At 40.6% G+C, this 20,295-nt stretch overlaps 1 protein-coding gene across 1 annotated transcript in view; it reads right to left on the bottom strand.

Annotated features, from left to right (window-relative positions):
* Window positions 1-20,295, bottom strand: part of SRCIN1 (SRC kinase signaling inhibitor 1) — a 237,664-nt gene that overhangs the window by 39,171 nt on the left and 178,198 nt on the right. The window contains exons 6-12 of the mRNA XM_088143286.1: window positions 15,829-16,021; window positions 13,754-13,952; window positions 11,963-12,056; window positions 9,972-10,801; window positions 5,961-6,053; window positions 4,005-4,048; window positions 3,038-3,216 (exon numbers count right to left, since the gene is read on the bottom strand). Of these exons, the coding sequence (XP_087999412.1) occupies window positions 3,038-3,216; window positions 4,005-4,048; window positions 5,961-6,053; window positions 9,972-10,801; window positions 11,963-12,056; window positions 13,754-13,952; window positions 15,829-16,021 (1,632 nt within the window). The remainder of the gene's footprint in view (window positions 1-3,037; window positions 3,217-4,004; window positions 4,049-5,960; window positions 6,054-9,971; window positions 10,802-11,962; window positions 12,057-13,753; window positions 13,953-15,828; window positions 16,022-20,295) is intronic.

Raw genomic sequence — 20,295 nt, 5'->3', positions numbered from 1 at the left:
GGGGGGGGGGGGAATCAGGGTTCAACAGGAAGATAAGCAGATGCAGTTCAACTGCTTCATTCATCATAGCCAGGGTGTACTGGATTCTGGGAGAAATGGATTAAGGAGAGTCTGTATCTAGAGACTTTCCTGTGGCTTATCTGAGACTGTCCTGAATCATCAATGTCTTGTCCAATGTGCACCACTTTCCCCCCAGTGATTCTGGCTTTGCTTCAATGGTACTAGCAAACAGAACTGCTTTTGCACACAAATTTGCCAGACTAGAAATTTCTTGTGCATAGGAGCACATAGGAGTCCTCATATGCTCCAAACTAGGATGTGTGGCATTTTCTTGTGGGACCAGCAGAGTGTGTTTGTGTGTGTGCATTTGTGCAGCCCCTTGTTATTCCCACAGTTTGCAGGTTTAGGATGAGGCTCCCTAGGGTCAAGGTGAATAATAGTTTTCCATGATCATAGCTAAGACATTAAAAAAAAAAAAACTGGAAAGGTAGAAACCAGATAAAGAAACTGGCCCTGTTTCTTCCATAAACAGCCAGGACCAATCAAGCATTGTGTAGAATGAAATTACTAGCATTTATAAACTGGAATTTGGTTGGCTGATGCACATCTAATTCCCTTCAGGAACACTATGCAGGCCTATTCACAGTCCAGCATGAGATTTTCTTTTCTAAACAGATGCTGAATATGGATAAAATCATTCACCTGCATGACACACATATACAATTTCTTATTTCCAAAGGGTTTGCCCAAAAGGAATACCCAATCACTTATGTAATTAAGAACTGTTTATATGTGTCTGCATTCAAAGAGCCCTCCAGATGTTGTATTTTCCCCCAAACAATGTAAAACTAGTGGTAAAGAAGCCAGTGAATGGTGAATTGGGCCTAAAACTCATAACACAAATTAATATTTGTTTCACATTTAGAAGCATACAAGGTGTATACGTGCGTATTTATTTTCTGTCTGAAGTCAGTGAATGTATGATTCTTCAAAGGCTTAGAAGTTTCTTTCTGTAGTTTAGACATGCATGTTGCCATTGGAGGGAATCCAGTCTTACCACTCTTATATCTGAAATACTGCAACTGAAATAAATGAGGACCTGACATCCTCTGCCGTCTAACATCTCATCTTCTTTTATAGTCACACTGAAATTGGATTGGAACACTGTATGCATAATTAGAATTGTTTCAGATTTCTACGACACTAATTTGGTTGCAAAATTAAGAATGGTTAAACCCAAATATTTTTTAAAAATATATCCTAGTGCTATCTTTGAACATTAATAACGCTTCTGAATTGGCAATCAAAGATTCCTCCCCCCTCTTCCACAGAGCTTAGAGGTTTGATTCCCTTTATTGATATTTGCAAAGTAATGAAAGAACAGACCCATTGGTCAAAATTTATCTTATATAAATACCTATTTCTATACAGATTACATATAGAATTTTAGATGCTCTGACCAATGGGTTAGGAATCCCTCGTCATTGGCCATGATAGCCTGGTCTGATGGGATTGGAAATCATAAACATCGAGAGGACGCCAGATCAGTTATCTTTGGTGTACCCTCTGTTGAACGAATTCTCCATAGCCCAAACCCACCCAGTGGGAATGATGTTTCTACATGTGATTGACACTACAGAAGACATCTATGCAAATCTGGACGTGGTGGGTGTTCCAGAGTTTCAAAGCATCTGGGAGAAATGAGGGAGTGTGAGCCATTTGCCTTTCCACCTCTCTGCACTGTTTGCTGCTTTCCAGTTTCCAACAAGCTGTCACTGTTAATTATCTTTGGAGTTAAGCAACTCAGAGAAAAACACAGGCAACTCCCACAGTTGGGGAAGAAAGATCAGATTGCTGGCTCTGGATGCACAGCTACCATCTGCCCTTTCATTTGGTGCCACAGACTCCAAATTAATATCACCTGGCACCAAGAACAGTTTGTTTTGGTGAGCCCGACTAATGAGAATAAGCGTCAACAGAAAAGAGAAACAAAATTGAGAGTGAAAAGATAGCAAGGCAGACTCTTGTGGTGGGATGGGGGAAGCAGAAGGCTTATTTTTTGTGGTGTCTGAAGGATGGGGAAAGATTTTAGGATTAAACCCTACCTTATCACTAAGTTAAATGAAGCCTAAATAGAAAATGAAAAATAACAAGCTAGATTCAAATAACTGATCCATCTGTCCCATTATTGTCCGTATAGACCAGCAACAACACTCCAAAGTTTTAGACAGAGAACCTTTTCCAGTCACAGTTGATGGCAGGGATTAAACTAAGACGTTCAGTGAGCAATGCATATGTAGTAACGCTGAACCTTAGATTTTCTCCATACCTACATTTAATTTGCATTCCTCCTTGGTTGTTTGTGCCCCTTCCTTTCTTCTTCTAACAACAGAAAATTATGGGGAAAGGTTAATTTATTAGAGGGAAGCAAAATGAGTGTGTGCATAAAGAGAGGAATGGACAATACTGAAACTGAGTGACTATGACTGCTGAATGAATATTGTTGCTTCTCCCTATGAAAGAAATATGAGACACAATTACTTTTTGCACTGGAAAGTTGACCTTAAAATCAGTGCACTCCTTATGGAATTTAGCCAGAAACTATTTTTTTAATTTAAAGAAGAAACAGGTTCCAGTTTAGGTCTTTCCATTTTGTGTTATCTAAAGGATAAGATTACATCAAATAACACAATTTTATTTTCAAGTGCCTCTCCAAATTCTACATCATGTGAAGCTAAATTCTCAGATCTGTATATATTAGATAATTTGAACAAATCTGCAGTGCTTCTGTTTCACATCATTTATTTGGTTTTGCGGAAACATACAGGACATGCTCTAACAACTGGGCATCAGATGTAGCCACTTCTCTGGTTTCTGAAGGTTCAGTATGAAGCATCATTTGCTTTCAAAGCACAGCATTTCTAATGCATGGAGAAAAGCTTCAGTTCTTCCCTCGTGGAACCAACGTAATATTCTGAAAACTTCCCCCTCCGTGGGAAAGAGCGCCAAAACGCGTATTCTTTCCAACTCGGGTTACCTGCAGCTTCTTCAGTTGCTGCAGCTGGTTGCGGAGGTCACTGGCATTCTGCTGCAAGTCATGGAGGTGCAGCTGCATGTGCAGGCGGGTGATAGCAGTGGGCTGCCCAGCTGGTGTGCCAGTAGTGGATGGGGGTGGAGGTCCAGGAACTGGGGTCCCTATGTTGCTCTTGCTTGGGGCTGCAACAGAGAAAATAACTTTTATAATCCATAGAGATTGGGGAAAAAAAGACTAGGATTATATGCCATTAAGATCCTTTATCAAGCTTGCAATACAGAACATAGTTTCTCTCATTATAGAGTTTTCATCAAAGAGAAGACAACATCTGGAGCAATATCTTCTACACGAATAAAGTACACTAGTGAGCAGTAGTTTCAATTTTTACCACTGTCCATCGGTGTGGACAGTGTTATTCTTTCAGCAACTCCAAGAATGCCGAGAGTTGGGCTAACTTTAGCATCGGCTTCTCCTCATTTAGCTATTGCTTCTCTTTCAAACTTGCCTGTAGAAGAGGCCTGGTAGTTATGCTGAAACTATTCTCACCTTGAGGCAAGAATCATTTCCCTCACTTTGAACTGTATTTGCAACATCACACGCAAAATCTGCGTGGCATCATCAAGAAGTCAAATCAAGAGTGAAGGCAATTCTTGCTTGCACGTTGTTCCTGACAGCCCAAAAAGTGGGAAAATGGCACTGAATATGAGAAGATCATGCAGGTGCCATAACTTACAGGAGAAAAGCGAAAACAAAAAGAACAAAACGAAGGGATGGGACGTTTTCATGAAAACTTCCTATCCCAAAAGCCCACCTATCAAGATAAAAATACTTTTAGCCTATTCCAGATACAACAGCAACTACAAATGGGACTTTTCACTTCTTGTTTTGCTACTCCACTGATGAACCTAGGATGATTTCCTTCTCTTGTGATAAGTCAGAGTTGAGGATGGGACTTCAGTTGCTCACTTACGTGCTGATGGAGGTGTTCCTCCATTGGTCCCTTCTGCTCTCTCACTGTAATAACAAACAAGACACAGATATTCAAAAGTCATTTCTAGGCTTAATATATTTGGATGGAGGAGAAAATCGTTATACTGTAATAGTGTGTGATTTGTGTATATGGTTCACAATATTCCAAACTATCAGCCCTAATGCCAGACATAGGATACACATTTATTCTTCTCAGACACAGATTTTACATTTTTAGGAGGGAGATATGCATGTTCTGGGTCACAGTTAGAGTAAAATTGTATTATTTATTTATTAGCTAGATTTATAAGGCCACCCACCTCAAACAATGTGACTCTGGACAAAGTACAAAGCTTTTCCCCAAGAGGGAGAAAAGTTGAAAGCTGGGTACTGGGACTAGGGAGAGGAAATAATAAACACCATACTCCTGAGCCTTTGATTAAAGGTTGGAATCTACAAGAAGCTGGAAAAGTCCAGGGAAGCAAGCAGAGAGCTTTTGCTTCAGGAAACTGTATCTCAGGAATAGGTAAATAAGTCTAGCAGCAGAAAACTATATTAGTTTTTATCTTTTATTTTTCTATATAGTGCTATCTAAGCTTTACTGAGGTTTCCCCCCCCCCCATCCTTTTATTTTTATTACAGGGTGTGCATGAAGACCTAAATTTTTCTTTATAGTTTTCCTGGAAACTGTATATTAATTTGGAATTTTCTACCGCATATCCTGACAAAAGTTTTATGGCAGACAAGCAATAACTTGTGATCTATTTGGAGCATTACATTGTGTCTTGCATGTTCTTTTTTTATGTTACCCCGTAAGCTCTGGAACACCTCTTATTCATCCTGTATACCTGCATTTTAATAATGTTAAAAAGTAAGGTTTACATTTTATTTGTTCTTTTCTTTAAAAAAATAAAGTTTGATTTTGTTAATATGTTGTGAGAGTGATCTCCCAGAAAGGACAGGAGGGCATATGCTACTATGCTACACTAGGAGGTTGCACTATAGCAATGATTCCATAGCCCATCTGTCAGCCCTATAAGGTAGACTAGACTAAGAAACAGTTACCATGTAGACCTAAAGGTACTTCATTAGAACAGCCGCAGTAACAGAATCTTGCAAGTCTGAATGTGCTTCCCTTCCTCCCTCTTTCCTTTAAGGCCATCCTCTATACTTACTATAACACCCCACCCTCATTTTTACTTTTTAAGCACCAGCAAGGCAGCATGTGTCCTATCTCTTTAGCAGACTGAGGCTGGGGAGGATGCCAGGTGAGGGGCCCATAGGTAGTGAAGCAAGAACTACCAAGCCATTATCCCAATTAATTAAGTACAACTGAGGCTAAGGTAACTGATTGTAATGGTACTTCACGAGTTATCGATACAATGAAGGGAATGGTACCCTTGATAGTGGTTCTCTTTGAAACACAGAGGATTATATAATGTGAGGGAATGAGTTTGGGGATAGATACTCTTTGCAGTAGTGGAAATACTGCTCTACCAGGCGGTTTGTCTCATATTTCATTGGAATACACACTCTACGGACTAAGAGGTTGAACTGGGCAAGTTTGGCTGAGAGTTATTGTCTTAAGATCACCTAAAAGTAGGGTGGCCAGTTGCAAAAGTTCCATGTTCTTTACACTTAAAATAAGTTATCTTGCATCTTGCCACTCTACCCACTACATTTCATGGCTGAGCAGAGATTTGATATCTGATCTCTCTGGCCAAAGTCCAACACTCTAACCTTTATACCATAGTGATTTCCATTCTCTTTTAACCCATTGCAAAAGCAACCTGGCCAATTTTGTTGGATTGTTGGAAATGCATCTCTAATCTGGTAATAACATTCTGCTTTGCATTTATCAGGATAAAGACCTAATCCAGAGGAAAATTTCACCATCTCTGTCAATGCCAAGGGAAGAGCAGCAAAGACATGCAGTTTTATCCATCCAATCTCTTACCTAGGATTCTCTCCATCTGAGCTTCTCATTAATGCACTCTGTACCAATCCTGTGAGGCTAGCAATCTGTTTTTCCATCGCTTCCATGCGCTCCCTTAATGAAAAGACAGAGGAAGAGGGAAAAAGACTGTGCATATAAAAAGACCCAGACAAGGCAGTAGGACAAGTATATGCTTTTTTCATTACTGCCTATTATTATAGCAGTATGAGTAAACATAAGAATATATTTATTGGGATTCAGTTTTGAAACAGCATTCCTGCCCATCTCTCAATTTGATAATCCAGGCTTGTTTGTGACAATATAAAGAAGCTAAAAGTATAAAATCACCAAAGCAAGAAAAAAATATTAGCAAAGAAACAATATAATATCCCAGATAAAACAGCAGGAAGATTGCATTGTAAAAAGCATCTGAGGGAAGTCAATATAACTTCCTGAAGCTCTGTAGAAGGCAACATCTTCACATTGTGGTGAAAACTGAGGAGCAAAACAGGCTTCCTGAGGACATAGGAAATGTAAGAGCCTAACAGTCCAGCAGAATCAGAGCACAAATCCATAAAGACCTTACAGATACTTCTGGGAAGCTTACAACCTGGCATGAAGGCAACTGCATAAAGCATTTTCTCCCTGCCCGATACCCTTCAGATGTGTTGAGTAGCAAATCCTGTAATTCCAGGCTAGTGGGAGAGCATATCTTCAGAAGTATATCCTGGATGACAGCAGGGTTGGCAATTTTGTCCTGAAGGGGAGAGGAGCTATTACTTTAGCAAATCAAATTCTGAATGGGAGTATTTCCCTTGCACAGGGTGGTACGTGACACTCCAATCCACTGTGTCTCACCCTGTTCCCCCGCCCCACCCCTGTATATCAGATAATGTGCTATTGGAAAAAGTGTCACACACATGGCATGCTTGTGTCAGTGATTCTGTAGCCTTTGTTTCACTCCATTTACAGTTGCATTAAGGACATGATGAACATGCCTACTTTCTCAGTGACAAGTATTTACAAGTATTTAACAGTGACAAGATGCAGGTCAGTCTGTGTGAGCCACTGTTATGCCAGTAAAACTCAGGCATCCTGTACCTTTTGTTGGTCAAAGTGAGGTGATCTGCCTTTTCCTGTCGGGGCCACGCTCCAAGACTTGACTTTGAAAAGGAAAGGGCCGAAATGAAATGAAACGGCATGAAACCAAATATAGCGGTAAGGGTGGTTTTGTGTTTTGGCTTCTCTCACTCACTTTCTCCATCCAGTGTCCATCCCAAAGGGCCTCTTCACTCAGCCTTCCTTCCAGGTTCTGCACTGAGGAGCAACTTCTCACACGTACTTTCCACTACATTAACTTCTGACAGGACTGTGCTTCTTATTCCTTTGACTTCTCCTGTTTGCCTTTCACTCTCCCTTCCCCTTGCTGTTTCTAATCATTTCTTTCTTTCTATCTTTCTGTTATCCTAATGAGCTCTGTTCTTACATTCCCCCTGGCAACTCAAGTCAGCTGAGAAACCATTCTCGTGGGCACGGGAAGATTAAACATGAGACAAGGCACACAATCTTGTGCTATCTAATTTGCTGCAATATGTCTTTCATCAGACCCTTGAAAATTATGGGTAAGGGAGGCAGATGCAAGTTAAAAATGGAGGGAAAGAAGAAAAGATTAACTGCTATGGCGACATGGAAGACAGGTTATTATTCCAGCTAGTTAGGATGAAAGCAGCTGCTTCCTCACCCCTTCAGTGCGACTGAGACCACAACAAACTGAAATTAAAAATGGAGGTTTCACAAAACATGTAATACCATACTATTTGGGGGGTCATCAACCTTTTGGGGGTAGTGACCACATTTGGGATTTTTTAATAGCTGCCAATCATAAAACACCCATCTATCATATTGCAGAAGATAAATGAAGTATTGGGTTGCAGCCACCTCGACTTTATTTTCTAAAATAAAAATTCAAGTGGAAACACAGGCCATGCTTGGGAATGATGCTTTGCTCTGCAGGATGCAAAGCTTTCCATTATTATAAAATTAAAAGAATTTTGAAAAGAATAGAGCAAGAAGCTTGACAGATTACAAGCAGGCACACTCTTGATACATTACTTTTGGGACTCAGGCAGTATATTATCGCGCAATGACCTTGGGCCTTCTATAACATTTAATCGAACAATAAGTCCCACTGAGCAAAGGCCCCTTCTCTTCTTTATTAAAAGTTTCCTGCTTGCAGATTTTCACTCATTTTATTGCTTACTGCTGGGAAATAGGTAATAATTATCCCATGAGTAGCATCTTTTAATTGAAGTTTGATTTCAGCTTCCCACAAGAGGGAACTATATAATAACTATTTTCCTCTCGTTTTTAATTTATTTCTTTTTAAATGAGCGAAATACCACTTTTTTTTGCATATAATGAAACAAAAGAAGCAAAAGGAAGAACCCAATATATAAAGCTTGCAACAGATCTGACATTAGTTGAACAATCCTATGGGCAATTATTCAGCAGTCAGCCTCATTACAGAATGGAACTTAGTTCTGAAGAGTTATACATAGGATTATGCTGTAAGAGGTAATTAATAGGCGTATCTCTTCAGACTACCCACTCAGTTGTCAAGTAATGTAAGGATAGAATTTGCAAGCATGGAAGTCTAAATAAAGGTCCACAGAAAACTGAATGCTTCAACAGTATTTTGCCTTGCTATACTGATTAGTCCAATGCTGATGCAAGCACATAGCAAAGAAAAAAGAAATAAATCAGATCTGAAAAAATACAGAACAAAACTGGAAATGCCATTACCAGTTCTCAAAAATATGGAATGCTTTGGAATAAGGCTTTTTGCATCACTCAATTTTTTTTTACAGAGGATCAAGATAGCTTCCATTTGTCATTTTGCTGATTTTCCCCATTTCTTCTTCCAACTAGTTCTCTTATCTGAGAAAATTCATTAAAAGCTGATGAGAAGAGGGGCTGAAAAAAGAAGTTACTAGGTCCTAGGTCAAGAGGTCTTTGTGTTGTCAACAGGAATGATCGGCAGGAAGCCTGTTTAACATGTTTTCCTCCAGTCCATAAGAATGCACAAATGTATGCCAGCATTATTTGCACTGTCCTGACAGCTGATCTCTACTCTGCTTTGGTAATGAGACCAGCGGAAGGTTCCATTCTGACAGGTTTAACATGGAACTAGTTATGGAAAATGATTGGTGGATTTCCTGCTGATGGGAAAAACATCCTCCAATTGCTCTCCTTAATATGGCATGGGGCTGGGACTGGGGAAAGAAGTGAATTTTGACAGATACCAGACCCATCTCTCTGGCTTTACTGGAAAGCAGCCACTCATCCCACAGATGATTTGTCTGTCTTGCATGTTTGCTCAGTTCATCCTTTCTTCCATATGTGATACTTCTCTTTCACTCACTCATTTGTTTCTCTTGTGCTTCCTTGCTCTCTTGCTTACTCATGTCCTCTTGCTGTCTCTCTTGCTTTGTCTAAAAACAGCTGACAAGGGGTTGTGGATAGGTACTGGCAAGTGGACTCACCACTTCAGCCAGCAGTGCTCTACTGTGCAAGCTGCCTTGTCAATCAGGGCAATTTTTACGTGAGTCTAGTGGTCTTGCATAATTACCCTCCAAAATGCCTGATCATTGCTTTGCAAAGCACCAGTCAAGCATTATGTGCTCAAATGCCTAGTGCCTGATCACTCCTGCTGCTCCAGCCAAAATGACCATAAGAGTCACTGTAAGAGGCCAAACTGTGTACTAACCCATGTGCATTTATTTTAACATATTGGCACCAAATAACCAAAATCATGTGGGTTCTTTTGAGATAACAACAGTATAGGATAGAAATATCATTTGCTGAGACTGGAATATCATTCTTTATACTCTGTCAAATTCAATCCAGAATAAGAAGGCCTGCATTTTAGTGTCCAACTTCCCAATGTGTAAAATATTCAAGGTGCTGATCACTGTGTTATTAAGAGTGGTACATCTATTATTAGCAAGAAATGATACACTTCCATCATCTTACCTTGTTTCAGTATCCTTGGCAGGCACAGGTGAACTGAATCCAGAATGAGGTCGTTCCCCAGGTCCAGGGAATAGTTCTGGAGCACCTGAAGAGCTGAGATTCCGTGGTTTATTGACAGGGCTTTCCATGAAGACCGAGGAACAAGAATCTTTGCGGAAAGTCTGCCGTACTGGGGAGGATCGACTTGGAGGCCCTGAATAAGGGCTGTGGGGGCTTTGGCTCTGCTGAACATCCACCAGTCGGCCATCAGCTATTTTCTGTGGAGATGATGGTGGCAAACGGAAGCCCATCCCTGGGCCATAAGTATCACTATAGATCTGTGCATTGGGCTTATATAAACTGTCTTCCAGTTCTGATTGCAGGGCAGCAGCTGAATAGGTACTAAGAGAACGCACTGAGCCCCGCTTATAGAGCCCTCCAGGGTAAGCAAATGGATCCCCCATCCCAGCCAGCGACTGAGTAGATGTAATGCTCAAACGTCCCTCATGTACCATACTGTATGGATCAGCATACAGGCCCTCATTCTTCACCAGCACCATATTTTTTCCTGCCAGGTCTTCATCCGGCTTGACATCCCGGCGCTCCAAGATAGCACTTGGACTTGGTGAGACACCCTGAGCTGGAGGAAGGTTGGAGAGGCGCTCGCCATGATGCACAGGGCTGCCAGCATAGGAGGGTGGGCGCCCACCACTGTAAGACATACGGGAACGAGAAGGCGAGGATGACTGGAGCACTGGAGGGGGGGAGCCAGAGGTGAGGTGGGAAGCAGAAGACATACTGTTTAGGCGCCGGGTGGGAGAGGATTCTCTGGAAGTGTAGACCACCTCTCTCTGGAATGATAAGAAGTCAAAGAAATTCAGAATATTCTAACTCTTGTCTGCATTTAGGTAAAAATATATGAGATTATTTAACCATATGAAACAAGTGTAGAAGTGCATAATATATACTGAGCTGCCTGTGAGGATAGAAAACAAAATGTCTTATTCTTATGGCCTTCACAACAGATCACCTCCCAAAGCATGGGAGAGTTTATCTCTCCCTGAAGCACAACATTTCTTTCTTGCATTTTCTTACCGTTGATTCATTCCATTCCATCCCCGCTTTTGGAAACATACTTTACTCTGATGAATGCCTTGATGGGCATATTTATTACTTCCTTGCCAAAATTCTGCTTACACTAGTGAAATATTTGTTGCCAAGTTGCTTCATTATATTTTCCATCTTTTTGTTTCCTCCAAAGCAACTGCTTTCCTTATTAAACTAGGTTGTTCCCTAAAATAGATGGAGACCTTGTAGCTACTTTTCTAAAGCTAACCACATGTGGGGTAATGTGGGCTAACATGATTTTGGACTCATATCTACAGAAATGCAAGTCCCATCCTAAACTCTTCCAACCTCATGGATACCATCCGTCAATATCAGAAACAGAGGATTCTCCCTAGTCCTTTCTTTTCCTAAAACAGAACTGCTAATTTAAGTTGGAATCCCTCAGAAGCAAGATTTTGTAGGATATATGGATTTTTTCCCAGGGTGGGAGATATTTTAAAAGTGGTGACTTTTTCTGAACATCTAAAGCTCAAGGGAAATACAAATCTTCCAGTGATCCTCTCTACTGAAGAAATTTGGCTCAAGTATTTTAGTTTTGCTGAAAAGGAAAGGAGAAGAAAGGAGTGGGGAAGGTGCTTAGATTAGGATCCTCAGGATTTTTCAATCACTTTCTGGGGAAATAATCACCCCAGTCCACATCTATAGCCCTCAAGACACAAGGAGGAAATTGCCCTCTTCTGCTAGTGTGCATTGAACATTATAGAGGAAGATTATGACTGCACATCTGCAGAAGCACATTGCTTGCTAAAAAGTCAATATACATATGTCTGTGTGCACCACAGCATAGCCATTGATGAAATGTTCCTTAGTACTCTGCCCATTTTATCTCTTGTGGCATTGACAATAAAAAACTGAATGGCCCCTATGCAACCCGTTGATCTTACCCGAAGGTCACCATTGGTGATGTGGGATCCAGGGAATGAGGCATAAAGGGGCTCTTTCCGGTAGATTTTGATAATACTTCTGTCCTGAATATCCCTGCAAGAACAAAGCCAAAAGAATCACATGAGACAAACACATATTAGCTTTGGTCATTATTTCAAGTGCTAAAATATGCTTGAGCACAGTGAGAGCAGCAAGGATGACAAATGTATAAAGGCATTTTCTTCTATCACTGGCTCCTATTCATTCCAAAAAGCCTTCAAGCAGATCACATCAGGATTTAGAATTTGTAATCTTGTTGCAGTAATCTGTTGCTTTGATACACAGAAATATAGATTTGTCCATGCAAATCCTTCTGTGGGGGTGCAACTTTGTGCCTAGGCTCAGCATTATATGGGTCCCACATATCTGTAGGTTTTGATGCTTGCTCGTAAGTTTGGGTTGAATTGCCAAAGCTCACATAAAAGGAATCATGAAGATTTACAAACAGGGGATGTTTCTAGTAAAATGGGTCCTGGTGCTATCAATCAAAAGGCACTGAGCGACTAAATCTCTTTTCTTCCTTAATGAATTTACTGAGGAAAGGTAAAAGGAAAAAAGATAAAAGAAGCTGTAGGTAGCACTACAGGAGGACTATGAACAGAGAGAAAAGTGTTACTCTCTGATAAAAATACCTTACAAGAAAATATCCACAGTTTATCAAGGGGGTGATAAAAACAGAGATGACTAATTTGATAGAAATATTTAACAATGATGCGTAGTGTGAAGAGTGGCTAGAGACACTTTTTTCTCCATTTCATAACACTAGAACTTGACATCAAACAATTAAATTGATTGGCAATAGATTTTGGATGACAAGGAAAATGCTTCTTCACATAACACATAATTAACTATGGAATCAGCTGCTGCAAGATTGATTGATTGATTGATTGATTGATTGATTGTTTTATAACAATGGCTTCTATGCTGCTAAATTCCCATGGACTGTAAGTCACTTACAGAACAGAACACCACAACAAAGGTCAAAAATAAATTTTAAAAAATCCAAAAACCATGATTGCATGGGGGTAGACTAAACCTCCATAGCCCCACATGCCTTCCCAGAGCATCAAGTCTTTATGGCCCTTCAGAAGGTGGAGGAGGGCTGCCAAATATCCAAGACTAAGCTGTTCCAAGTAAGGAAGGCCATCACCAAGAAGGCTTGCCCCAGGGGTCACTCTAGATGGCATTCTCTCAAAGAAGGAACCTCAGCAAGCCTTCTCTTCCTGATCTCACTGGGTGGGTGGATTCAGTGCAAAGAAGGCAGTCTCATAGGTATGAAGGCCTGAGCCATGAAAATGTGGCAATAGTCCCTGGCTCAGACAGATTTAACTGATTTCCTGATAGCATATTAGCTATAGTAAATAAATAAAACCTTCAGGTTCAGAGGCAGTAAACATCTGAATAGTGAGCACAGAGGCAAAAGGCTGGGTTATAATTTTTTTATATTCTGCGTATACACTTCCCAAAAGCTTCTGGCTAGCCACCTTCAGAGGTAGAATGATGGACTTGGTGTTCTTAACAATCTGAGCAGGGAAAAAACACAACGTGACAGCTAAATACAATAAACCAGATATCTGGCCACGGATTGTATTTGATTAATGTTGTCCTAAAATATATTTTGGGATTGCTTTAGCAGGAGGTTGGACTAACAGACAGAAGACCCTTCCCTAGACATGATTCTTACACAGAAGTAAACATTCTGTTTCCCATGTTATTTCCTCCCAGGAGTTAGTGCATTCAGCAAAACATACCTGACATCCTCCAATTCATAGAAAACATTGCGGGATTCGTCCTTGATCAGGATGGCGGTGTTGGGGGACTTGAGCATCCCCATTGTCAACTTCTGAGGAAACATATGGACAATGAGGGCGTGCAGAGTATCCATGCTGCTGATTTCGTGGGTGATATGAACCCTCCTTGTCTCATCCCCGAACTGCAGGAAAAGGATGCCTAAGGAAATGGTGGGTTATAGGGAAGGACGGCAGGAAGGAAACAGGTCAAAAGATGGAATCATTGAGTGACTCAGATAAAGCTCATAATTATTAAATTGTAAACTTTGGGTCATATTCATAGGACATGGCTGTGAATCCCTCTCCCAGGCAATTTACTCACCTTTGTATGATGGTAGCACATGACCCAGGAAGCAAAGATTGTTGCACAGTAATTTTATTTGTAGTACTTCCAGCAATTGCAAAGAAGGCTGTAACTTCTCAGTTTTTGGCTCCCCCCCCCCACCTCCCTGAAGATGACCATGGTGGCGCAATCAGGATTGGTGCCTTCACAGACTGGCTTGAGGGAGCATACCCCCTTCCCACAATTTCAGTCTTTTTTTCACACACCTCCATGTGGCTCCGGAGACAAAAACTGAAACAGCCACAGCCACAGAAATGGAAGTCCTAGAGAGACCCTATTTTTGCAGAGCTTCTCTAGGATTTTTTTCATGGATGTCAGAAGAGACACTCCAACCTCAGGCAAGTAGCTCACATTATATGGCAGTAGTTAGTTGGCAAGGGTAAGTTAGTTTACCTCAAACAAACCTGGATCAGTTTGTGGTTTTTTGGTGAACTGAGTAGGTCAGTTTTGGAGTCTCCACCACCCAACCCCAGGACCCTTGTTAACAGGGGAATAAGTGTTAAAATGCAGAACAGTCTTCTCCAACCTTACATGGTTCAGGTATAGAGAACATTGCCAAAAATGTTCTCCCAACATTGCCAAAAAGCACTTCCAGATTGTTACACAGTTGTAATCTAATATTGTATATCTGAAGGAGAACCAAGTTGAGGAAAAAAATATGGAATCAAAATACAGATGGAACTATGTGCTTTCAGATACACTGCTAAATATTCAATTTCTATTTTAGTGGCCACTAGTAGCACAGTGCAATCAATGCCAAGATTTTGAGATGCGTAACTATGGAATTCCACACATGGCTAGCTCCCCTTCATTTTCACAGATAAGCTAAAGGTATTAATAGTTGATCGGGGATATAATAAATATCAGGAGAGTAAATGTAAGTCCCGATCCTCCTACTCTAAATCTAAATCTGATCCTCCTACTCCTATTAATTCAAAAAGTTTTAACTGATGCTTCAATTGTGCTGAATTTCTAGGTTTGTTTTTTTTTAAATAATGTTTTGTGAATTTTTGAAGCTATATTATTGCTAATACAAAGAATTCTGAGCAAATAAATTAATATAACTAAACTTTTTGAACTCACTCAAAATACTGGTCTCCTTAGAATAACATGGCCTGCTCTGACTGGCAGTCATTCCCTAAGGCAGCCTTTCCCAACCTGGTATCCTCTGGTTGTGCTGGAATACAGCTCTCATTATGTGCTTACAGAATGTCTAATGACTCTGTTATCTAAAGGTGACAGGTTTAGTAGTACAGCACATCCAGAGAAGGTTATAGTAAAGTCTTACACAAGGGTCCTTCCTAGACATATTATCTGATACCTTTTTAACAACAGATGCCAACATTTTAACCTTCCTTTCTTTCTCCCCTAAAAGTATGTTGGGCCTCTTGACTTCTCCAAAGCTCAAAATCAAAGCATTCAGATCATAAAGTCACTGTTGTGAGATGGGTGGGCATAGAAATAATTTAAATAAATAATGAACATGCTACCGCTTCATCTAAGATGCTTATATGCACCTTAAGTGAAAAAATGCTTATACAGAAACAGATTTAATCACACCCCCTCTGAGTGCTCCACAAGAAAAACTCCAAAAAGGAAACACAAAAGGCAGCTTTCATTTTTTAAAGAAATGCCTAACATTGGGATGCCTCTGCTAATCAGAAATGTTTGGGTACTTCACAAGGGAGTTTACCTGGTGACCGGAGTTTTGTTTGGCTGGTGGAACGAGACAATGGCAGGCTTTGCCTAAAGCGGTTCATTCTGTTGAACCCAATGGGCAGCTCAGCTTCAGACATGGTTTCCAGAGACTCTGCTGAAGCAAAGGAAAGCTTGGCTTGATCAGCCAGGCCAGGCTGAGAACCCTGTGAATGCCGAGAACTTCGGGTCTGAAAGCAGAGAGAGAAACAGAGGTGTGTGACATCAGGACAGGTATTTTCTATCAAGTTTCCTGAACATAGACTTTTAACATGTTATTGTCTCCCATCATTTTGATATAGCCCAAATGTTCAGCTTTTGTTCTGTTAGAGAAGGAATCATTCTCCTTTTGTAAGAGAAGAGGTTGCTCAAGATTAAATATGAGTTGGCAACAGAAGGTTATGGCTCTAGTTTGTACCTGTCATCTTCTTTATAAACTAAGCCTGACAGTGAGCTCTGCAACACAACAACCTGTTGGGACAGAAGCTGCTCTCAACCAAAACAGAACCGGACCTAGCGATTCTCCATATTGCTCTCACAGCATTCAGTTTGCCACCCATATTCTGGAAGGCAGAAGGTATGACAGGGAAAGCCTCATATGAAAAGAAGGCTGGAAGACAAATGTACAAATGTTATTTTTCTGAAGTGAAATGAAAAAAAATCTTACCGAGAAGATGTTTTTGGCTTCTTGCAACAAGACACAGCACAAGAGCATGGGTGGGGGACAAAGGGTGAGCAGCATGAACTGTACCAGAAGCAATACATTCCTGATGCACAATGACGCTCAGGATTTGGCAACAAAAATAATTATTTTCTACTTTTAATTAAGAAGCAATACATTACAGCCAGTGCATTTTGAGAGGAGTCCAAACAACAATTTTAAAAAGCCCATGGTATTAACTTGGCTGCAAAACTAAACAGGAACAGACATGGTTATCACTTGTATGGGAGACCACTAGGAAACCCCAAGGCTGTACGCTAGACTGAGAATTTAAAAAAAAAATCACTTCTATACTTTGCCAAGAAAACCACATGAAAGTGTGAATGAAGTCACCAGGAGTCAAGCTCAGTTCAAAAGAGACTTTTCCTTTTCCTTTTTCCTAGATGTGTCACAGTTTTATTGTGTAATTTGCCCTGGTCATTTGTAAAATGTTGCTTGTATGAAAAGGTGTAACATGGCAGTTCCGAGATCATTTACTAAGTGTGTGCACTGCTACATTCCAAACCAGCTGAAGTTTTCTGGTTGTTTACAAGGGCAATTCCATATAGAGGTAATCTGAGATATGACAAAAGCATGAGAGACTCTCTTCTGTGTGTTGTATCCTAGATAGGGCTGCAACTGGAGCACCAATCAAAGCAGTACAAAAGATTTCCTGACTATAGTCTTGAGGAGGAGCCACGAGTACCCCCAGATAGCATGCTTGCTCTCTCCAGGGCAGCACAACCCCATTAGGAATGAAAGATGTTATAGTCCTGGAATCAGTCAGTTGCTGAATCACCAGCTTTCACCCCAAAGTGATAAATTACCTCTCCCAGTGGTTTCATGTAGATGTTAAACAGGATAGGGGAGAGGACTGAACCCTGAGGCACTCCATAACAAAGTGCCCAGGGGTCTACCCTCCCTCCCACCAACAACCACCTTCTCAGGAAGAAGCAGAACTACTACAACATCATTCCTCCATCTTCCAACCCTCATAGGTTGACTTTGGTCAGATAGGACACTGTGGCTGACAGCATCAAAAGCCACTGAGAGATCTAGGAAGCCAAGGCTGGCCACACCACCTCCGTCCAAGCCCTGCCAAAGCTCATCCATGAGAGTGACCAGTGCAGTTTCTGTCCCATGCTCAGGTCTGAACCTAGACTGCCAGGGGTCCAGGTAGTCTATATTCTCCAGAATCCTCTGCAATTGCAGCCTCACCACTTTCTCAATCTTATCCAAAAAAAGGGAAGGTTAGACAAAAATGGTAGTTGTCCAGTTTTGTTAGATCCAGGCCTGGCATCTTGAGGAATGGACAAACCGGTGCCTTTTTAAGGACTACTGGTAGTTCCCCTTCTGTCAAAGAGATATTGACTACAGTGTGGATCCAACTTTAAGTCCCCTGCCTCACTGCTTTAGAGAGATGGGGCAAAAGTCTAGTCCACAAGTAACATAATTAAGATTGCAGAAGACTCTGTCCATTTCCTTGTGATCCACAGGCTCAAAGATCTCACAGATAATACCACAGAATGTCTTCTGTATCATCTTAATGGATTCTGCCCATCTAGCTTCTAGCTTGCAGCAGACGCAAGGTATTTTATCCATGAAATGTTCAACCAGATTATTACTATTTACACTGACAGGATCTTCTGGCCCATCCTTCCCAAAACTGTCTCGGAAACTTTAAAAAGTGTAATTAGCTGACATTCCATAGATGCAATAATGGAGGTAAAGTAACTATGCATCACTACCCTTACAGGTAGTCCTCACCTAATGACCACAATAGGGACCAGAAAATTGGTTGTTAAGCAAGTCACATGACTAGACCCAATTTTACAACCATTTTTATGATGGTTGTTAAGTGAATCACCATGGTCATTAAGTAAATCACTGTGGTTAAGTGAATTACGTGGCCGTTAAACAAATCCAGCTTTTCTGATAGACTTTTTTGCTGGAATTGGCTTAATGGCCACACGATCACTTAACAACCATGGTGATTCACGTAATGACTGTGGTGATTTACTTGATGACCATCATAAAAAAGATCGCAAATTGTGATCACGTGACCATGGGGGGTGATGCGATGGTTCACGACAGTCGTAAGTGCGAGTACAGGTTGTAAAGCACTTTTTCCGAGGCCATCGTAACTTTGAATGGTTGTTAAACGAAAGGTCATTAAGCGATGACTACCTGTATTGCTATAAAGAAAGCTAAAACCTAGGCTCTAATTTATATCTGGTCACATTCACTTCTTGTTTTCCATCAGTGCCATTTCAGGTATCTTTTCACCCAGTTCATTTCACAGACTGTGAACCAAGAGTAAACCAAGGAGTTGCACAGGATTGGTGGGTGGGGACAGCCAGCCACAGGGGACCTTGTCAAATGTCCCAGTTGCCTCTGTATTCCAGTGGCCAGCAAGGCATCTAACAGAAGCACCAGCCAACAGATGGCTGGGAACTCCCCAAGCGTTATCAGGAAACTTGGTGGATCCATCAGATGTGGGTAGATCATCTTAATAGGTCCCTCCTTCCTTCAGAGGTTGGCAGCCCCAGTCAGGCCCATAATTACAAGGAAGTGATCTGTCCATGATAATGGACTGATGGAAAAGTCCCCCAGAAACAGATCATGACACATTTGCTCCAAGGTGAATACAAGATCTAAAATGTGGCCAGTCATGTGCACAGGGCCAGTGATGAGTTAGGACAAACCCATGATTGCCATGGTGGCAATGAACTTCCAAGACAGCTCTGATCACAACGAAAGGAGATTGAAATCACCTGGTACTCTTTTGTGCTATTGTGAATCCATAATTTTAATATGAAAAATATAAATATATGGGGAACAATGCTACTACCTGAATTTATCTAAATTGTTTTAAATAGAATCCAATCAAATTTACTCCTTCTCTTGACTCTAACTACTTCTTTGTCTAGTCCCCCTTATTATTTGGAACATGATCCATAGCATGCTTACTCAAAGACTGAGTGTGGCCTCAACCTGAAAAAAGTTGTACACCCCTCATTTACAAAGAAATTTTATAGCTCATGAAGTCTAGAAAATCTTCCCAAAATATTTTTTCTGAAACACACCACAGAATCAGTTATTTATTCTAATATCTAGCATGGAAATAGAAATTGGAAGCATGGTTACAAGCTTTAACCAGTTTAATTGATATACAAGCACTTTAATTAATAGTGGTTGATTAATTTTAATCAGCAGGGCTCTACATTAACAATGCTTGTTTAATTTTAAGGCTGTTTTCATTCCACTATATTGCTACATATGGAATGAAATACAAGATATTAAATATGCTATTCTCACAATACCTTGGTTTTTAATTTTATGTTACATGCTTCTTTTAATATCTAAAAAAAAGTACATTTTACTAAGGCCTTGGCTTGTATGCAAATGTATATAAATGCGGTCAATTAGATGACTGCTCTATTAAAAGGCAAGTGATTAATCATGAAAGATGTTTTAATTGGTCAACAGCCTCCACTGGAATGAGCTTCTGCCAGACTGACAGACCACCTCCATTAATCTAGTAGCCAAACATTCATCCAATTTGTTATTCAAGATACCCAGTGATGAAGATTGTGTTTATGCAGGCATGTGCGCACAAAGTCCTTGGCAGTCTGTTCTAGCACTGTATCAATATTATAGTTAAGTTAGATCTATACCCAATGTTCTGATTTTTTCCCTTTCCTTGATTATTTTTTTATTCCTAGAGTTTCCTCCTTCTCTCCTATACTGCCTTCCTAATTTGTT

Source organism: Python bivittatus, unplaced genomic scaffold (assembly GCF_059951505.1).
Source record: "Python bivittatus isolate LINGU-HERP-01145 unplaced genomic scaffold, Pbiv_v1 ctg000410_np1212, whole genome shotgun sequence".
Lineage (NCBI taxonomy): Eukaryota > Metazoa > Chordata > Lepidosauria > Squamata > Pythonidae > Python > Python bivittatus.
This window is presented reverse-complemented; position numbering and strand designations above follow the sequence as displayed.